The 22667-nt window shown below is 42.8% G+C and overlaps 1 protein-coding gene across 1 annotated transcript in view; it reads left to right on the top strand.

Annotated features, from left to right (window-relative positions):
* PNPLA2 (patatin like domain 2, triacylglycerol lipase) overlaps positions 1 to 22667 on the top strand; it is a 74424-nt gene that overhangs the window by 15137 nt on the left and 36620 nt on the right. The window contains exons 3-4 of the mRNA XM_077459890.1: positions 18261 to 18493; positions 22350 to 22415. Of these exons, the coding sequence (XP_077316016.1) occupies positions 18261 to 18493; positions 22350 to 22415 (299 nt within the window). The remainder of the gene's footprint in view (positions 1 to 18260; positions 18494 to 22349; positions 22416 to 22667) is intronic.

Here is a 22667-nt window from a genome sequence, read left to right as displayed (position 1 = left end):
ATGGGGGATAAATTAAAGGTCCACCTCCTCCACTCATAGGAGGGGGACATGGGCAGAAAGCACCAGCATAGTCATCCCTCTTGATGAGTGCCTGTCGCAGCTCTAGTGCTGGTAATAAAATACAACTAATGTCGAAACCTTTTTAGGTTAAAAAAAAAAAAAAAAAGTTTTAAGCCTCAGATAACAGGAAGATAACCACAACATTGCCACATTATAAACCAACCATAGTATATTTCCTACAGCAGGAAATAAGATGTATGAGAATGAGCTTTTGCATATGTTCTAAAATAAATAAAAATGCTTTGTAAAAATCAGTTTGAGCCTATTCTAAGTAATCTTTCTTTTGTTTATAGAATATATGCATGTTGTACATTGCAAAAAGTTATAGCTAACTAACTCTATGGGAGCTGTAAGATTTACCGTTAACTACAATGTATAGTAGTACTGTAGTAGCTCATAGCAACCAACGGTATCCCAATATTTTTCTTTCTTCTGGATCTTCGTATGGGTTACCCACTTGAGATGAGAAAAATATAGAGCTAGTTAGACAAGTGTTACAATGGCAAGTTGGGTCAATTTCTTTTATGAACAAATAGAATAAACAATTTAACAACACACATAAGATATTATCCCTAGTATTAATTGGGCTTATTTATTGTAGGAGGGATGGGCTACCACTGACATGACAGCCAGGTGTTTAAGGCAGGGCAAAAGGGGCAGCTGCCCTGGGCCCTGTCATTGTTGTGGGGCCCAAAGCAGCTGCTTCATACTTGGCAACTATCCTGGTTGAAATTTCCTCACCCCTTGAGGTTTTAGTCCTGTGATATGTCCCGATATCTTAGTGTGAAGTGCTGCTACTAATGCTGCCCAGCTCTGCCCTATTGTTGTGTACAGATGACTCGCATGCAGACCCTGTGTTTACATGTAAATTATCAGCATTCATGTAAATGGTGGTCGGCGGCATTCATATGTACATCATGCCCCTCTGAGGTCATATTCACAGTAATCTCTAGCAACCAATCAACAAGCAGAAATCATGTGCTGTAACCTCTAGCAACTAACCAGTGAGCGGTAATGAAGCACTAACCTCTGGCAATCAATCGCAATAGCTGCCTGATCTGATTCAGTAAACTGATTTGATTTTGAGTCTAACTGCTATTTGTTTGTCTCAGAGCAAAACTGCAGGGGGGGGGGGGGTCCGAAGAAATGTTTTGCCCAGGGTCCAATCAATATTAAAGACGTCCCTGCTGACAACGGTCACTGCTCCCAATGACAAGGAGCAGTGGATCTCCGTAGAGCTGCAACTAACGATTAATTTGTCTGTCCTTTTGGATAACCTTGAGAGTATTGGAGAGTATGGGCTGAGTATGGTGGGATGGATGCTTCCATCCGACCTCTCCCCTCCACTGCACAGATCAGTACAGAGAGGGGAGAGAGAAACCAGCGTCATCTCATGACGCCGGTTTGTTTACAAGTGATCGCTCCGTCGGAGCGATCACATTGTAAACGCCTGGGTGTAGAAAGATGGCCGCCGCTTCGGAGCTAGGCCGAAGCCGCGGCCTCTCCTAAGGCCGAGAGCGCGGCAGGTGATCCGTTCGGATCACGGATCGGTGACGATCCGTTGCGGCACAGAGGGGGAGAAGAGAGGGGGACGGCGGCACGGAGGGGGAGAAGAGAGGGGGAAGGCAGCACGGAGGAGAGCGGGAGATAGGGAGCACTGTGACTCTTTGACGCCCTGCGTGCACGTCGACTTATTTTTGTAGTCGACGGGATCGATTACGTCGCCTCGTCGTGGCAGCTCTAGATCTGTCATGTCACAAGGCAGAACAGGGAAATGCCTTGTTTACAAAGGCATCTCCCCATTCTGCCCTGCCACACTGCAATCGCGGGCTGCTGGTGAACATCACGTTCCCGCGGCCACGCTCCCACAGTGGGCGCATGCCTGATGAGCTGCAAATTTAAAGGGCCGCCCATTTGCCTGCCTGTATCATTCTGCCGACGCACATCTGTGTGCGATGGTCGGCAAGTGGTTACAGATCAAATGATCAATCAGATCTTGAGATAAGCACTTCTTTTCTTCAACCAAGTTTTTCTGAGTTGTTTTACAAATTGCTCCCAAGAACTGGAATTTATCATCTCCGATATTGTAGATGTTCTGCCATGTACCCAAGATACAAATGTATTTTGGTTGTGGTACAGTCCTTTTTAAGACTCTTTCCATATGTCCTGGATATTTCATGACACCATTTTACCAGATGAGATCACTTTTGGCTTGTTTGGCTATTAGCAATGCATTACCTGTACCAAGAACATTTGAACATTTCTTGTCGGTACGATCACTTAGTGATACTAAACACACCCAGTTTAATTTACATTGTCCCTTCTATTTCCGTATGTGGATGATGGCACTGTAATTATTTTAATGGAAAAACCCATCCAAGTACCCTTTTCCTAATCGATATAAAACTGTCACATGACCCAGCTCTCTCCCAGCCTGTCTGCAGAGAAACCTAAGCAGGAGGAGCTTCTAGTCCTCTGCTGATGGTCACTTGTTAAAAAAAAGCCTCAGCTGCAAACCCAGTGTGAAAGCCAGAGTGCTTTCACACTGGGGAGCTGCGCTGGCAGGCCATCACAAAAAGTCTTGCCAGCAGCTTCTTTTGCAGTTGCTTCTCCACCGCTCCTGCCCATTGAAACCGATGGGACAGCGCTGCTATACCGCCGGCAGATTTAACCCCCTTTTCTGCTGCTAGCAGGGGGTTAAAACCTCCCTGCTAGTGGCCGAATAGCGCCACTCTACCTCTGATGCCCAGCATGGCTCAATGTGAAATGGGTCTAAGGGACATAAATGGAAGGTGGAGATCAGCAGGATCAACCTTGGCGAGGGTCGGTGGTATGAACAGCATTTATTGAGAGGTTGTGGGTTTGGTTTAGTGATGTTTTAAGTTAATATGCATGTGATATTTGCCATGATCTTTAATTGCACACATATGGCTTTTTAGTGCTTGCGTACACACGACTGGACTTTTCGACAGCAAAGGTCTGAAATCCTTCCGACAATTCGATTGTGTGTGGGCTCCATCGGACCTTTGCTGTCAAAATCTGACGGACTTTATAAATGGAACATGTTTCAAATTTTTTTTCGCCGGAACTCCACTAGACCCAGTTCCTTTTTGAGAAATCCACTCGTGTGTATGCTAGTCCAATGGACAAAAAACGACACTAGGGCAGCTATTGGCTACTGGCTATGAACTTCCTTATTTTAGTCCGGTCGTACGTCATGACATTCGAATATGTCGGATTTGGTGTGATTTTGTGTGTGGCCAAGTCTGTCGGAACTCCGCCGAAAGTCCGTTGGGAAGACTGTTGAACCTAGTTCGTCAAAGTCCAGTTGTGTGTACACTGCATTAATCTTGATGGTATCTAACAATTGCAATAACTTTGGTCGTATTCAGTTGGATACATTAATTTTAATCTATTTTTGGTTAACGGCGAGGAAGTGGCCATTCATAATAATGCATTGAACTTTAAAATTAAACATGGAATGCACCATAATTGGTATTGGCATTCCAAACTTTGTGAAATGATGCACTGGAGCTCAGGCCGTGCCTTTTTGGTATCCTTATAGGTAACCAGTGGCGGCTGGTACTCTGAGTCAGGGTGGGGAGGGCCACGGAAGACAGACCTGACCCCATACTACCCGTGCTGTTGCTCGAGCCCATTATTTATTTATTTTACCAGACCCTTTTTCTCCCTTGCGCCCCCCCCCATTTATTTTCTTTCGTTTCCTCATTTTCCCCCATTTCCATCATTTCCTCACTCATCTAGGATTACCCTCCCTCTTTCCTCACCTCCTTTTGTGCGCGTTACCTTTTTTCTTACCTTCTTCTAAATAAAGGGACCCACAGTGCTCTTTGTATTCTTTGCAACCTGAGGTTTGTCCTTCTCTCTATGATCATTTGTATTTATGCGTCTACGCGCTGTATGGTATTGCCTGATGTCCTTACTAAATGCCAGTCTGTGCCATCTTGCAGTGTTCTAGCACCTAATGTAACCCTTTGATTGCTTATTTTATTGCACTGTATTTGCTTTGTTCTCTTCTGTTGGTGTTTTTTGCACTTTCTATATATTCCTCAGAAACCTAATAAACTATTTATAAAAAAGAATGTGCCATAGATAATGCAGAATTTCATGGTTGCAGCACATCTTATTCAGGAAATTTAGTGAAGGATTTTATACAGGATAATAGTCATGAGCGGAGGAGGAAGCCTTTTGTACATGGAAATGAAAGGCACTACACCGATACTCATAAGTTTATGTCTCTCTAATTACAGGGATCTACGAATGTCATTTTGTATGCCCATAGAGTAATGTCTTACAAAGCCAGTGCTTCATCATACAATTACAACACAGTGACTAATTCCTTTGGGTTGGGTTTGCTCAGTTATTGGAATGCCGTTACATGGCGTTATACTCTAATGATAAGAATTCATGAGTTAGAGGTTTGAAATTTTTATCCGTATGATAATTTTTACATGCTGACAAATCCACACTGAATAAAGCTGAGAATATTCTTGTTGAGATAGGAATGGTCACCCTGTGGTGACTTTGGCAGAGAGAGATCCATGCGTGTTGTGACACACGGCAACTCCTGTCACCCCGTACTGAGAACACAATGTCTAGTACACAGTTGTGTTTGCACATTTGCCAGGACAACAAACGGGAGGCACTTTAACTCTGTCATGCCAATGAAAATTCATATACAGCAGAACTCTGACTTGCATTTAACAGTGGCCATATACACAAAGGGGGTATTATTGCATGTATGTAAAAAAAAAAATTTTTTTTTCCTGAAATGAATATGCCTTGTAATGGCATTTATTGGCTGAGACTCCCAGTACAGGTTCATCCTGGGGAAGAACTATAGCGGATGTAAAATGTAACCAAGTACACAGTTTTTGCCTTGACGTTGGTTATCTGGTAGTGTCTGGCTCAGGATATTGGAGCACATGGAGAGAATTCACCTAAATCGGCCACCCAAAACTTGCATCTGTCTAGGGCCACCTTTTTTAAAGGTATTTCTCTAGGAAGAAATATGGGAACATTCATTCATGATTTGCGTTAGAATGCATGCTGTGTATTTTAATACCCCTACTTCTCAAAGAAATGGAGTTAAACATTCTTTAGTGTGCAGAAAAGTTACTCCTTACATTGGGTCATGGAGAAGAACATTGTTGGTGTTCAGTCTAGAAGTGCCCTCCTATATTGGTGGTCAGTGGAAAAAATTATCCTTCATGCTGGTTGCCATTGCCCCCGTCACATTGGTGCTGAGTGGGGGGAGTGCCTTCTCATGTGATGGTCAGTGGGAGGAGTGCCCCCCGGTCACATTAGTGCTCAGTGGGAGGAGTGACCCCCCCCCCCCAATCACATTGGTGCTCAGTGGGAGTAGTGCCCCACCCACCCCCCCCCCATATCGCATTGGTGCTGAGTGGGGGGAGAGCCTTCTCACGTGATGGTCAGTGGGAGGATGCTCACCCACATTGCTGATCAGTGTGAGTAATATTCCCTTATTTGGTGGTCCGTGTGAATAGTGCCCCCTCCCAGTGGTGGTCAGTGGAAGGAGTGGCTTCTCATGTTGGTGGTCAGTGGAAGACATTGCGTCTCACTGGCTCTGGCTGTGATGGATGACATCAGCACAGGAACTATGCAGGCTCTGTTGTGCAAAACATCGCTTAGCTCAGCACTGCCTTCAAGCCGGCTAGGATTTGCTGGACCCCAAAGCTTATGTCCCAAGTGTGATGGTCTATGATGCTCCTGGTAGTAACACATAGCTACCAATCAGAACTCCTCTTTCTTGAACCTGTCTACTCTAGGCTACTTACCACTAGCGCATTGACTATACACGTTGTACTGTTAATAATTAATGTCAAATTGGCTTCTGTGTACTGCATAGTACAGTTGTAATGTCTCAGTAGTTGTTTATTTCTTACTCCTGATCATATGAGCTCAGTTTACAGTGCTCCTCCAAATTCCTGAGGTAGGCAGTAGGGGAGAAGGCTAATAACGCATGCCTCTACAATGAGACATTCTGTCAATGAGAGGCATAAGTAATGTTTGTTATCCTCTAAGCTGTTCGGACAGTGATGCCAAATATCTGGTTAATGAACATGGTGTGCCTACTAGTTTTGTGTAGAGACTATGGAAAAATCAAACTTTAAACACCAAATAGTGATGCAGAGTATCTCAGGTGACATCCAGTTTTGTGATGAATTGGCCACACAGTTTCAATATAATGGATTTCAATAATTCCACAAGAAATTGCATAATGGAATGGATTATCTAGCTTGGTTTAAGTGGCTTTACCTTGTTATCTGCTAAGAGGGGTGCAAATCTAGATTAGCCCCCCAGCTGAGAATCATAATGGAGCTATTCTACAAAGTATGCTGATCCCCTTCATTACAACTGCCTGATATTTTTGTAATTCAGTAGTTACAAAATAGAGATTTACTAAAGCTTGTGCACACAGAATCAGGTGCAGCTATGTATGATAACCAATCAGCTTCTAAGTTCAATTTGTTCAATTAAGCTTTGACAATTAAACCTGGAAGCTGATTGGTTACTATGCAGAGCTACACCAAATTCTGCGTGCACCAGTTTTAGTAAATCTCCCCCAACTTGATGACTTTCAGAGTAGTTGGATAACACAGAATGATTAATTTCACTTAAGGCACTTCATAAAGGAATTTTCCCAGAGCAATCATGTGCAAGCAAAAAATTTTAATTTAAATAAATTTATTTAATTTTTTTATATTTTCCTTGCACACGATTGGATTTTTTCAAAGTGAAATTGCACCATATTCACAAAAAACGGTGGAAAGTGCAATACAGTTTAGAGTGAACAGCCTATTTGCCTTTAGTAATCCAACCCCAGAGTTACCGTATTTATCAGCATATAATACGCGCCGGCGTATAACACGCACCCCAAGTTTAGGAGGGAATTTAAAAGAAAAAAACTTTTAGGAGGGAAGTTTAAGGAAAAAAAAATTACATTTTAAATGCCCATCAATGCAGCCTTGTCAGTCGTATGCAGCCTTGTCAGTCGTTTGCCATTTAAAAATGGCGCCGGTAGTTCTCTGCGGCTTTTGGGTATTTTCGCCCACTCTCAGCAGCTTTCGGCTTTCCGAAAGCCGCCAAGTGCGGCCGAAAATACACGGGAGCAGCAGAAAGCCTTAGCAACAGAGGGGGATCAGCGTATAACACACACCCCCGATTTCCCCCTGATTTTAGGGGGAAAAAAGTGTTATACGGTAACTTTTTGCAATGAGATAATTTTTGTGCCTAGACAACTGGTCATCTTTTACAATTTCATAGTAATGGACTCCAGGCTCATCCCCATGGATTGGTCAATATGACCTGTAACATACAGGTTTCCTCAAGAGGACAGGTGCACTTGAGTGTGTTCAAGTGGAACTTAACTCTCTCAATTTAACAATATTTAAATTCCTTATGATGCTTGCATTAGTAAATAGGAAGGTATATTATATTAAACAAAAAAAAATAAAAATGTTTCTTCAGTTGGTTTCTGGCTTAGACCAAAATGTCCTACACTCCAGGAGTCTTCATGGGCATTTTTTTCCCCCCTTTCGTATGGAGGAGAGGGGGAGGGATTTTCTCAGCTAAGCACTCCTGCCTGCATGCCAGAGCTAAGGACAGACAGATAGATAGATAGATAGATTCCAGGAAGTAAATGCCACATGAATCATCTGCCCTTACTCAAGATGGCCCCAGCTAAAAATGCTGGGGAGGGGGGGGGGGTGTTTTTCAAAGTTATTTCTGAAAGCATGCAGACACGGATGGATGAGTGAGTTTGCTTTAAATATTAAAAATGAATTTGAGGCGCCTGTGTCCCACCAAAGAAATTACAAGTCAGAAGCTACAAATACTGTAGCTGTTGGCTTTTTTTTTTTTTTTTTTTTTTTTTTTTTTTTTTAATATAGGTCCAAGGGTCCAGCGCTGTCCTCCCATTCTTCACTGTGCTTTGGGTCTGGGCACCGGCTTCTTATTTCCACTGCACATGTAGGCTGCGCTTTGTAAATGGTCCCACAGTCTTATGGGACCTGTCATGTGTCCCAGAAGGCTGTGGGTGAGGGGGGGGGGGGGGGGTGTGTGAGCTCCTGCTCGGCTTGTCATGGAGATCCAGGCGAAAGTGGGAGTGGGTACCTGTCAAAAAAGTGCCAAATGGTAAAGGGGGAAGGCAAATGAGCATAACTTCCCCTCTTGGGTGACTTCTGCCTTTAAATCGCGTTCTCAGTTTGTGGCGGTCAGATACAGTTTAGTTCTTCCTTAATTTATTGGCACCATCAATAACTTATGTTTGGCGTTACTCAGTGTTGCATGAAAGTATATACTGCATATATTCATCTTTTTTTTTTCTTTTTTCTCTGAATGCCCATGTAGATCAAAGTCTGTGCATTTCGTACAGCTCAGAGCAGGTTAGGCACTAAACATTACGCATTATAAAAGGTCCTTTGATCAAATGTCAGCCATTGGTTGATGAGTAGGACAATGACACTATTTTGACTGGTCACAACAATGAAAATGACTTGATTGCTGTGATCTCACTCATTTATAGCTTCCTACATGCTAATAATTTGTAGGTAGGAGTCTATAAATGTGTATATCTAATGTGCAATCTGCTATACTTCAGCATATGAACATTCTGTAAATGATAGGACGGTTATCTGTGGTCAGACTAAAGTTGTGGTTTTAAATGCATCTCTTCTCTGCAATTAGATTGGTGTTTAGAAGTTTGGTTCCGCTCACTATAGGTGTAGGGTAGTATGTTGTATTGGACGGGCTGGTAATGGCTCGGCTTCTGACTTGCTGGATGTTTACATTGAATACATCAGGTCTTGGCCTGAGGCCAGTGCAGGCGGTGACTTTCCAAGAACTCGGCTTCCTAGAAATGTTTACAGAGCATGTTCTGTTCCATAGAATGGAAACCTTAACACTAAAAAAGACTGGCTTATCTGTCCTCTGAGTTTACACTGTGCTTTATGTGACTGTTGACATAAAAGCAAATGTGCTGAATTCTCCTGAGTGCATTTTTCACATACTTATCTAACGATTATACCTTTCTAAAATACAACTACAATAGCTTTCATTTAAGACATTGGGGTTGATTTATTAAATGAAAATAGGAGAAATTCCCTTGCAAAGTGAACAGCCTAAGCCTAGAGTGAGCAATAAATACCCAACAATGTGCAAGAGAAATGACCTGATTGGATGATGGGAGTCTACAGATCTTCATTTTATTCACTTTGGGCCATACACACTATATACATATTGTTATTATTGTTGTTATTTTTTAAGATTTACCAAAACCATATAATATGAGATCAAACCTTAAGGCCCCTTTCACACTGGCGTCCCGTTCAGGCCCGCCTGTCAGTTTTTCAGGCGGACCTGAACGGGTGCTCCATAGAGCTCTATGGAGCGTCGGATGTCAGCGGTGACATGTCCGCTGACATCCGACCCGCTCCGATCCGAAAAAGTGTAACGGAGGAAAAAGCTATTTTTCCATCCGTCATCGGATCGGGTGACGACGGGCACTGCGGTCCGTCGTCATCCGATCTCCCATAGGGGAGAGCGGCGCTGTGACAGGTCTGTCCCTGCGCAGTGTGCAGGGACGGATCTGTCATCTCCCTGCTCAGCGGGGATCGACGGAGTGATCCCCGCTGAGCAAATGGATATCCACGGGGCGGATCAGAACTGATCCGCCCCGTGTGAAAGGACCCTAAAAGTTTCAAATTGCATGCGATCAGTCAGGCCCTTGCACTACAAGGTTTTGGTAAATCTAAAGGAAATAAAACAGTTGTATCTAAGGGAAAAAAATCCCTTTTTGTAGACAACAGCCTATATGCTTTGGTAAATCGGTCACATTGTACCTCCTATATCCTTCTTCCACCCCTTCTTCTTTTTTTTTTTTTTCTTTTTCTTTTTTTTTTTTTTTTTTTATAGGTTATTTAGCAGAGACACTAGAGCAGTGATGGTGAACCTTGACACTCCAGATGTTTTGGAATTACATTTTCCATGATGCTCATGCACTACAGTGTAGTTGCGCACAATGGGGAAATGGGGAAATGTAGTGCCAAAACATTTGGGGTGCCAAGGTTCACCTTTACTGCCCTAGAGAACAAAATGGTGCCTGTTGCAAATTGTTATGTCTCACGGTATGACACAGCCTTTTTTTTTTTATTTATTTAAAATATAAAAGATGTTACTCCAAGTAAATGGATAATTAACATGTCACGCTTTAAAATTGCATATGCGTGTGGAACTACACCAAACTACAGTACCAAAAAAACATTTTTTTTATTAGCAATGCTTTAAATGCCTTTGTAGGTTACCAGTTTAGAGTTACACAGGAGGTGTGGAGCTAAAATGATTACATGTGTGGTGCGATCACTGTTTTACATATGCATGCTGGACTTATGTTGTAGGGGACGCATCAAATAAAAAACAGATTTATTTAAAACTTCCTCTTCCCCTTCTTTTTTTTTTTTTTTTTGTCAACTTTATTGCTTTCACAAAGTATAAACAACATCCCTGGTGAAAGCATTGGCCATGACCATTCCTTTTTATGGCGAGACCCCAAATCTCTCCTCTGAGCTCCAATGTAGCTGATCAGACACGGATAGGTCCGGTTTAATCGGCTGCTTCCCTGGCCGGTAACGACCAGATAAACAAAGCAGAAATGGGACGTGATCAAATCCTTGTCTCTTCTGGTTTCCAGGTTCACAGAGAGGGAGGAACAATGTCAGTTCCTTGCTCTAGGTGTAGTGCTGCTGGTCGCATCGCTCCCGGGCTCCGCGATTGGATGGCAAAGCCTAGGAAAGGCGGCGGTGGGAGGGCCCCCTTCCTCTGTCTGCAGAAGTGATCACGTGGCTGTTTAGCCGCGCAAATCACTTCTGCTTAGAAGGGAATCGCTCTCATCATTCCAATGTAACCACTTCAACCCAAAGATGTTGTATGACGTAATACGGCCGGGAAGTCGTTAAAAATAAACTTAAATGTGGCGTCCTCCTCCACTAGTGCCACTATTTTAGAGAGTCCTGGAGTAATGCATTGAAGGGCTCTGCCTTTGGGACCTATTAGAGCTGTGTTGTGCTTACTCGTGCACAGGAAATTAGGTCCTGGTCCTCCTCTTGTGCTGTCCTCGCACATGTGCACTTTGCTTCTGCTGACCACCAAGCCTGAGGCATTTTCTACTCCCACTGACCATAGTCAGGCCCTCCTAAAGTCTGACAGACAGTAAACTTTGCATTTTAGGAAGATAAAGGGCCTGGTTCACACCGCAATTTCTGCGTTCTGGATGCGTTTCTGCATCCGTGTTTTTTGAAGCATTCCCACGCGTTCTTTTCATTCTTTGGGCATATTTTAATGCATTTTGCTGTATTTTTGATGCAGAATAAAACGCACTGGATGGCAACTGGTATAAACCAGTCTTTAGAAATGTTTTTGACTTTATTATTTTTATTTTTTTTGTCATGCCACTTTATGGTATTAAAGCTGCTTCAGTGGCATTAATAAACCAGACTGTGTAGTTGCGATCTAACATGTGTGACTGAGGATTTGTATTAATGTTATATTATAGAGCAGTGATGGTCAACTTTCTTCATATGTGGGGGTGGGGGAGGAGAGAGAGGTACATCACCAAAGGACCTCACATGAAATTAAGACAGAAAACACAACAGCATGTAGCCAAAAACTATGGGCATGATACAAGAGATGGTCTGAGACTGGACATAATGTGTGAGATGGTCAGAGACCGTGGACATGGTATAGAACAGGGATATGCAATTAGCGGACCTCCAGTTATTGCAGAACTACAAGTCCCATGAGGCATAGCAAGACTCCGACAGCCACAAGCATGACACCCAGTGGCATGATGGGACTTGTAGTTCTGCAACAGCTGGAGGTCCGCTAATTGCATCTCCCAGGTATAGGAGATGGTTAGACTGAAAATGTGCTGCAAGAGCCTATCGGCAACTGTGAACATGGTGTAGGAGGAGTTGGAGACTGTGGAAATGCATCAGGAGACCGAGACATAGACTGGAGACATATATTACATGAGACTGCTAGAAATCATTGCTATAACAAGGCAATATGGACACACTGATTAGTATTTGCAGGTGCCCCAAGGGCCGCACAAAAAGTTCCAAAGGGCCATGGGTTGGCACCAGGGTGGGGCTAGAGTAGGAAATATGATATGATCTTCCTGTTGGAGTATTAGGTTTATTAGCCATGTGATGAAGGTTATGGTCAGAAATGCATAAACTGTCAATACGTTGAATTAAAAATATTTTTTCTGTTCAGCGTTTTTGAAATTCTCAGACGGGACACAACTGCTTGCTATCCTGGTGTGTGTCCCACGTCCATCCGTCCGGTGTAAACATTATGCAGAGTAGCGACGTTTTGAGAAGGCTACACGCTGACCTCTCAGAGAATAAGATGTACTGTACAGAATTGTGGCCTATTAATATACATTGATCACATTGCTGCTCTTCTGAATGAAGGTACAATGTGTGTGTTATGTACAACTGACATTTAAAGGGTTTTTCCAGAGTATCATAATCCTTAATCCTTGGTACTGTGATTAGCTGTCACAGGGGCTAGTCCTGGCTCTCTGCCTGCCCTCTGTACACACATGGAGCTCTGCCAGTTCCCTGAACTAACTCCAATGCCTGGGCATGCCAGAGCTGAATATAAAATCCTGACCATTTACAAATGTTAACTCCTGATCTGTCATTTTAACATTGATGTGTATGTAAGATCTATTCCTATATTTCGGACTTTTTGCAAATTTTTGTAGGTTTGCATGATTGCACAAAGTGGGGATCTTTCTGCTATATCGTTGTTGTATAACTTCTTTGTAGGGCATCTTTACACATGGGCACTTGAGCTGCAGATTTTACTACCAACTCCAAGCACCCCTCTTAAGCTCACAAATTGTACACAAGCCTTTGCTTTGCTATACCAATGATACCTCATGCCCTATTCTGCGGGCAGTGCAGCCTCAAATGTGTCTTCTACTTTCATTCGTTTTACAAAACCCAGGGCCCTGCATTCACTATATATCTAGTCTCCCACAGTACACAGAACATGGATGAAATTATTGTAGTAAATAAAAACTGTTAAATACTTTTTCTCATCAGAAGTCTTTATGACTTCTATGAGTGTCTGGTTAAAGCTTGAAGGAGGACTTTTCATTCTCCTCTAACTGTCCTATGAGGCTGCAGGACCCCTGAGCCCCTGTCTGGACAGTGCTGATTGGCCCTGTGCTGATCACATGCACTCTCCCAAGAGAAAAAAAAAAAAAAAAACTCTAGCAATACACACCAAACTGAGCATGTGCTGAATGCCCCCAAGGCTCTGTTCTATTAGTAGATGGATTTGAGACCATGAAAGAAGGTGAGGATCAGAAAAGATAGGCTCAAATAGCTTTTTTACACAATGCGGAGGATTCATCCCTTAAAGAGGAAGTAAAGGCAATAATAATAAAAAAAAAAAAAAATGCAACCTGCAAGGCAAAGGCATAATGAGCTAGTATGTATAGCATACTAGCTCATTATGAATAACTTACCTGAGAACGAAGCCCCCGAAGCAGTCCTCCGTCTTCATCTTCATCGCTGCCATGTATCCCGGAGTGACTTCCGGGTCTCACTGCTCCGGAGCCGCGATGACGGGGGTGCCGACACGAGAGTATTATTGCAGTGATCTGCGGCCTGCTCAGTGCGCCGCTGTCTACGGCGCATGCGCCGTAGACAGCGGTGCCTGTCTTTTTGTAATTTTTGTAAATTTTGTGATATTTCTTGAACTTACAGGTAAGCCTTAATCTAGGCCTTAATCTAGGCTTACCGATAGGTCAAAGTGGTTTGCAAGAGTTTACAACTACTTTAAGGTTCCACACTGAGTATAACAAGCATATACAGACTGATTTTACTGTTGAGGTTTTAGTAACCCTTTTTTTAAATTGAAATTGTCTTTACTGCCTCAAACACTGCGTGTGCACAGCCATATCGGGCTGTAATGTCAGAATTCTGGAAGCTGCCTGTGTGGGTTTTTTTTTTTTTTTTTAACCCCCCCCCCCCCCCCAGCCACCAGTGGGAACAATAATTTTGAAGAGCATATCACTGCTCAGCAAGATTATGCTAGATATGCAAGAGTACTTCTGAAAGTTGTGAAATACTAAGCACACAGTTATGACATGGATAAGAATTTATGCAATAAAATCACAAAAGTTACATGACATGAGCAATGTGAAACTGCCAAGTCCATTATCTTTTCACAAATATGGGTGAATACATATAATATTTTTTTCCCTATTATTAATAGTACTTATTTTTTAACGATATTAAATATGTGTACACTATTGGGGTTAATTTACTATAGGCAAATAGACTATGCATTTTGCAAGTGCAGTTCCCCAGAGCTGAGAAAATGAGGTGAAACTTCACTTTGCAAAGAATACCCAATCACAACATGCAAGGAAAATTAAAAAATTTCACATGATTGGGTGATAGACGTCCGCAGCCCTTCCCCTCATTTACTAAGCTATGGAGCAGCTGCACCTGGAGAGTGCACAGTATATTTTATTCATTTTTATATTTAGTAAATCAATCCCTATGTCACAAATACCATTGTCTGCCAAACTTCCATAGCAGCTGAGGGGCCAAAATTGTGTTACCACCAGTCTGCTTGTTTCTCAGATGTTCTCAAGTATGATCCAACAGAATTGTGTTCTGGTGATACATGATGCAGAATATGACAAGTCAAAGAACTTATAGCAGACTTTGGTTACATGACGGATGAGCCGTGGTAAGGATAAGGCTAAGTAAGGTGCATTGCTGGCCTTTAGACTCCAATAAACAAGCCCAGGCATGTTGTATAATGTCACAAGGTTTTCCTGGGACAAGTGTCTTCTGCTTTTAGTCAGTCTCCACAGCAGTTTTTTTTTTTTTTTTTTATATATATCTATATCTATATATCTATGTAGAATATACAATAAGCACATGGTAAAGAAATGGGATTGGCAGTTAGTGTCTTGAAAAAGTATTTATACCCCTTTTACATTTTCCAAATTTTGTCATGTTGTAACCAAAAAAAGTAAATGTATTTTATTGGTATTTTCTGTGATGGAGTAACACAAAGTGGCACATAATTGTGAAATGGAAGGAAATGGTTTTCAAAATGTTTTACACATAAATATGAGGAAAATGTGGCATGCATTTGTATTCAGCCCCCCTGAGTCCATACTTTATAGAACCACCTTTTGCTGCAATTACAGCTGGAAGTCTTTTTGGGGATGTCTCTACCAGCCTTGAACATCTAGAGAGTGACGGTTTTTGTCCATTCTTTGCAAAATTGCTCAAGCTCTGTCAGATTGGATGGGGAGCATCCGTGAATAGCAATTTTCAAGTCTTGTCACAGATTCTCAATTGGCTTTAGGACTGGACTTTGACTGGGCCATTCTAACACATGAATATGCTTTGATCTAAACCATTCCATTGTAGCTCTGGCTGTATGTTTGGGGTAATTTTCCTGCTGGAAGGTGGACCTCTGCCCCCGTCTCTAGTCTTTTGCAGACTCTAACAAGTTTTCTTCTAAGATTGTCCTGTATTTGGTTCCATCCATCTTCCCATCAACTCTGACCAGCTTTCCTGTCCCTGGTGAATAAAAGGTGTGTGTGTGTGTGTGTGTGTGTGTATCAGAATAAAAAGGGCTAAATACAAATGCACACCACACTTTTCAGATGTATTTATTTGGAAAATCATTTGTCTTTGGGCCGGTTCACACTGCGAGCCGCGGCGAGGCGTCTCCGACTTCCTCGCCGCGACTTGCAGGGGGGGTCAGCGGCGACTTGCAGAGGACTTCTGCATAGAAGTCAATGCAAGTCGCCCCCGAAGTCGCCCCGAAGTAGTACAGGAACCTTTTTTCTGAGTCTGAGCGACTCGAGTCGCTCCTCTCAGAACGGTTCCATTGTACTCAATGGGGACGACTTGCGGGAGCGAGGCGAGGCGAGCCGTGTCGCCTCGCCTCGCGCCGCAGTGTGAACCGGCCCTTACACTTCACAATTATGTGGCACTTTGTGTTGGTCTATCACATAAAATACATTTACCGTATATACTCGAGTATAAGCCGAGATTTTCAGCCTCTTTTTTGAGGCTGAAAGTGCCCCCCTCGGCTTATACTCGAGTCATCGCTGTCTGCCCGCTCGATCAGCGTGTCGAGCAGACAGACAGCGGCCATTCTATTCAAAAGCCGCGCCTCCGGCTCCGCCTTCGCCTGTGATAGGCGGAACACTGAATTTCCCAGCAGCCTGTGTTCCGCCTATCACGGACATCGTATTATCCTCGTACTACGGACGAGGATGATACGACGTCTGTGATAGGCGGAACACAGGCTGCTGGGAAATTCAGTGTTCCGCCTATCACAGGCGAAGGCGGCGGCGCAGCTTTTGAACTTTACAATGGCCGCCGACGAAGAGGGCACGGGACGGCACGGCGCGGGACGGGACGGGACGGGGGCAAGGCAAGGCACGACACGGGACGGATGCAAGGAGGCAAGGCACGGCACGGGACGGAGGCAAGGAGGCAAGGCACGGGACGGAGGCTCGGGACAAAGGTAGGCTGGACACACACACACACACACACACACACACATGGATGGAGACACACACAGGGATGGATGGATGGATGGATGGAGACACACACACACAGGGATGGATGGATGGATGGATGGATGGAGACACACACACACAGGGATGGATGGATGGATGGAGACACACACACACAGGGATGGATGGATGGATGGACACACACACACACAGGGATGGATGGACGGACACACAGGGATGGACGGACACACAGGGATGGACGGACACACAGGGATGGACGGACACACAGGGATGGACGGACACACAGGGATGGACGGACACACACACAGGGATGGACAGGCATGTCTCACCCTCGGCTTATACACGAGTCAATAAGTTTGCCAGTTTTTTTGGGGGTAAATTGGGGGCCTCGGCTTATATTCGGGTCGGCCTATACTCGAGTATATACGGTACATTTTTGGTTGTAACGTGACAAAATGTGGAAAATTTCAAGGGATATGAATACTCTATAAAGGCACTGTATTTTTGGGCCCATGTGCATAACTCCAAGAGGCAACAGAGGATAAACTGCTCCTGGGCCCACAAAGTAATGGTTCCTCTCATACCTAATATTTCCTCTCACATTACCTTTCACAAGACCATTATGGGTTTTTTGGTGGTATATCTGCAGTGTTTGGTATTTTTTTTTTTTTCTCCTTGGGCATTTTGCACACATTCCCTCTATATTTGTTACATGGAACATGCACATAATAATTTTTGTGCATCCTATTTAGGAAAATGTATACCTTGTTTTAAATGGAGCTTTTGGAATTATTAAAAAATTTAGATGAGGAACGGCCCTGCACAAATTTGAAATGCAGCTTGGCAGTTCTAGTTATGGCACTACTTGGCTTTGGATAGCCTCATAGAGCGTGTAAGGAATATGGGTATATAAGTTAGATATATAGTTCATAGCATGAGAGAGTGTTGTAATGCATAATGGTGTTATGTATGTTTGTTTTTTTGTTTTTTTTTTCCAAATCGTTTTGTAGTAAAACTGAAATTTTGAATAAAAAAAAAAAAACCCCAAACCAAAAACATGAAGGCAGTCACAATATACAAGTAGGCTTCCAGAGATGTGACAGCTATATATTGTTCAACAGCTAATGTACAAATCCATAAGGACAGTGCAAAGGCTTGTACATTGGCACTAAACATTATAATGGTGACCTTTCATATTATCACTAGGAGCTTAGTATAATAAGACGCATGGAAGCTCCTTCTCCACGGGAAGTATTCAAAAACACCCCAACCTCAAGCATTCAAACCTATGTCTATTTACCTTGCCACGGCAAGGCATTCTGCACAGCTATATCAACTGACTTAGACTTTATAGGCCTAGAGAACACCCACGACCATGTACAGATGTTGCATTTTACACCATAATGGGATTATCTGCACTGTAGCAACCTGTAAGAGACCAGCGAAAAGGGAACCAAGCCTGGTATTGCCAGCCAAGGCTATGATGATCTTTAACATTCTACCATTTATTAGATCTCTTTTTGTTCTCCACCCTAATATGGGTTATATTTTTTTTCTTGTTTAGGGGAAGCTGGGGCAAACATTATTGATGTCTCTAAGGAAGCCAGAAAACGGTTTCTGGGACCTCTGCATCCATCATTTAATCTGGTGAAGACAATCCGGAGCTGCCTGTACAAGACCCTGCCGGATGATGCACATGAATGTGCTACAGGGCGGCTGGGAATATCACTGACCCGTGTGTCTGATGGAGAGAATGTGCTTCTAACACAATTCGACACCAAGGAAGAGCTTATACAGGTAACTTTTCTGTGGTATGTCGGGCACCAAGAGGAGAAGGATGAATGTAAACATATCGAGATAAGGCTAGAGCAGCTATTTTTAACCAGGGGTCCGTGGAGCCCAGGGGTTCCCCCCAGAGGTTTCTATGCATTCCTTGAGCTGCGGTTGATTGACCTCTCCTCTTTTGGTGCCTGTATAGTTCTGGGTCCAACACTACTTGGCAGAGACAATGACATGACACCAATGATGTTTTTAGCCCTCTGTAAAGGTGGCAATCTGATCACCTCTGCAGGTGGAGCATACTTCCTACTGGCCACCAGTGTAAGGGGCATTTTTCCCACAGACCATCTATGTAGGGGCCATTTTTCCTACTGATTAGCTGGGGTTTGCCGAGACCTGAAGTTTATTTTAAGGTTTCCTTGTGGGGTAAAAAGGTTGTGAAAATCTGGACTAGATGCATGCATCTCAAGGCTTTTTGCATACTCAGTATAGAAATAGTGCTAAGGCTCATGTACACTGCAGCTCAAAGAAGCTACTACTACAGGCTTTTTAGGGTTTTTATTTTTTGTGTGCAATAAATCACGGCTACCCGTGTTGCATGAAGCATGCTAATTATAGATAATAGTGTCGCGCAGTGTATATAGAAATTAAGAAAAAGCGAGAGGGAAGGCAAAGCAAGAAAAAGTGAACAGGAGGTTTAGGTATTCAGACTGTAGATAAAGAGTAGTGAGAGAAAAGTGTATAGATGGATATAGACTTGCTTACTTTAGTGTCAAAAAGTCACCTTTTAACATATATGCTCCACAATGAGCATAATGTGCTTTTATGTATAGTATATTAGCAATGGTGAAATAGTATCTGGCTAATAATATACATATGCTCATAATCTAATAGCAGCAATTATAAATGTGCAAAAATGCAATACAAAGTGCAGAGTTAATGTGCAAAATATGAAACCACACTGAATATATCAAAAAGAAAAAAATAATGGCAGCAAAATAAAACGTAGGCTAATATTTTATATAGTGCATTCCATTGTGCAAATACTGCTAACACAATGGAATGCACTATATAAAATATTAGCCTATAATTTTATTTTGCTGCTATTTTATGTATATTATTATCCAGATACTATTTCACGATTGCGAATATACTATACATAAAGCACATTATTCTCATTGTGGAGCATATATGTTAAAAGGTGACTTTTTGACACTAAGTAAGCAAGTCTATATCCATCTATACACTTTTTTTTTTTCTCACTACTCTTTATCTACAGTCTGAATACCTAACCCTCCTGTTCACTTTTTCTTGCTTTGCCTTCCCTCTCTTTTTCTTAATCTCTATATACACTGCGCGACACTATTATCTATAATTAGTGAGCTCTTTTGGGGTAGGAAAACCCTCTTTCAGTGTACGCAGCAGTTTTTCTATTTCTTTGGTTGGTTGGCGCAGAGGTATTTTATATACCAATTGCATGAAGCATATCGCCCAAAAGTAGCTCCTGAACTTTTTTGGGCGACACGTTTAAAGTGATGTGAGCTGCCGCCATTGTAGTGCGATTTATCACGTGCCAGAACCGCACCGCAATTTTAGGTGCTATTAAAATTTAATGGCATCTCAAATGTGCATTCTATGATTTGTCATTCACACCTTGGTGCTTTGAAATTGTATGCAAAATCGCAGAAAATCTGTCCACGATTCAAAACAGAGTTGTGAATGTAGTCAAAAGGCACGGTTGTGAGCAGAATTAAGTAATCAGCCCACTAAACAGCATGAGCTCACAATTGCTGGTAGAGGCAGCATAATTGCATAGGAAAGTCCAAAGTCATGCCCAGATTATCAGACTATATGACCGAGTATATCAAACTTCAAGTAAGGTTGGCCTGTCCGCTCATTTGCAACACAGGGAACCTCCTAGAGTCAGAGCCCTTCTTCCCCATCCAGCCAACGTTCCCATAACAAACGATACTTTTTAAATGTGCCCCTCTGTTTGAAAGTCATTTATTTCAAACACTGTTAGTGTAGCAAATATCAAAATCCCAGTCATTTAGAGTAGGGGCAAAGCTAGCAACCCATCTCAGTACAATTGCCTTATAGGCTTGCAAATATGGGTCTCTGCACCACTTTGGAGTTAAAGGAGAAGGAGTCTAGGTCAGAGTTTTCTACCTAGCCCAGGATGCAAGTATATGGACAGTAACAGATGGAAACCGTATATATTCTTAATTCAAAACTTTCTGTTGCTCTCTACCTCCTCTAAATTCAATTGTTTTTTGTATTTTTTTTGCTGCTGTCGCCCAACTACCTTTTTAGAGGGTGGCTGTGTTCTTTCTTCATGGTCCCACTGTCTGTAGGAATGCAACCACCCTGTCTTGCTCATTCCTGAGATGGACTATGGGATTTGTAGTTGTGCGTAGAGCAGTACACAACTATGTGCACTGCTTGTTCCAAACAGATGTGAGAGGGAAAAGGAGAAGTTTGTGAGCTCACAAAGGATGTAGCAAGGAGGCAGAAAAATACAATAAGAGATTCTTTAATTGAAAAAGGATTACATGACCATTAAATAGTGGGTACATGTGAATTATTTTTGGAGAATTAAGGATACTGTGTCAGTTTAACGTGGAGCTCCACCCAAAAGGGGAAGCTCCACTTTTCTGCCTCCAACCACCCCTCTGCCACATTTGGCACCTTCTCAGTGGGGGGGTAGCTGGTACCCAGTTTTGACAGGTACCCGCTCCCACTTCTGGCTCAGTTTGCTGCAGCCTTCTGGCACATGTCATAGGTCCCAGAAGGTTGTGGCCCATTCAAAAAACTCAGTGTGCTTCGTGCATGCGCAGTAGGCAACCGGCTGTGAAGAATCGGCTCGGGTAAGGACACCACTGGATGCCTGGACAAGTGCCCTAATATTAAGTCAGCAGCTACAGTATTTGTAGCTGCTGACGTTTATTTTTTTTGAGGGGGGGGAGCCTGGAGTTCCTCTTTAAGTCTGCCCTGGGCACACTAGGATAGTAAAAAGGGCGCAACTCCTTGTGAAAACCAGAGAGGAGAGAATGGACCTGTTTTCTATTTTTGAAGCTAAAGTTTCTATCTGCATCCTGGGCATACCCAGGTTTGTGGGGCACTTGGGGTGACTAGGAGAAGACTAGAAGAAAAGAGGCATGCTCAGTCTCTTTATAGCAGTGGTTGCCAACCTTTTGGACCTCATGGACCACTAAACTCACAATTGTGAATCCCGCAGACCAACACCATGAATTTTTTATGCCTTCTACACACAATGCAACTGCTCCCTGCCCCCTTCGCCTGGATCACACTGCTGCCTTATATACACACAATGCTCTGGCTCTATGTAACCTGTGTTTGTAGTACCTATACTTGCTAAGTTATCTTGCCTCCATTTAGATTCAGGTTTTCTTTAATATATTCTAGCTAAAGTGTACTATTGCCTACAGATAGTGTTTGAGCTGTAGTCTACAGTGAATTGATGCTCTTGTTGACCGTATTTGGTTTGTATGCAGGTTTAGAAAGTTAGGACAACATGCCTAGTGCCGGAGATGTAAAATATTTTATGTATTTCTTGGGTGTTTCTCATTGCTTGCACACAATGGTGATCCCAGGGCCGCAGGCTGGCAGATTCACGCATAATTGTGTATGTAGGTCAGGTTTAGAAAAAAACATCCCTTAGCCTTCAGATTATTTCCCAGTAAACAACTGACTTTACTCAGCTAGAGAACAGCTCAAACCAGCTTTATGATTGGTTAGCTATAGACATTTTGCAGTAGTAAAATGGACGCTACATTGGGGAAATGTGTAACCCATTATACTGTAGCAATGTGTGACACCCAGAGTTCTGTAACTCCGTACTTTTATCTTTCAGGCCTGTGTATGCAGTACCTTTATACCTGTGTATTGTGGACTCATCCCTCCATGCCTGCAAGGAGTAGTAAGTAAACTAACTGCATCTTTGTATTAGGCTGTATTCTTTCATGTACCTTTCTGTTGATGGAAAATAACACCTATAAATTTGACTGCTCAATGCTGCGTAATCACTGACATTTCTACATGACTGCAGATCGTGATTGTAGCCGGTATGACAAGCACTTGTCATACCTTTTAAAAAAAAAAAAATGTATGATTGCTTGGATAAATGATGAAATGGAATTTGACACGGGAATTCAATGTTCCTAAGTCTCTT

The sequence above is a fragment of the Lithobates pipiens genome, unplaced genomic scaffold (genome assembly GCF_037356315.1).
Source record: "Lithobates pipiens isolate NorthernLeopardFrog02 unplaced genomic scaffold, aLitPip1_a1.2 Scaffold_10, whole genome shotgun sequence".
Taxonomy (NCBI): domain Eukaryota; kingdom Metazoa; phylum Chordata; class Amphibia; order Anura; family Ranidae; genus Lithobates; species Lithobates pipiens.
The sequence above is the reverse complement of the archived record's forward strand: the minus strand, read 5'-3'. Positions and strand labels throughout refer to the sequence as shown.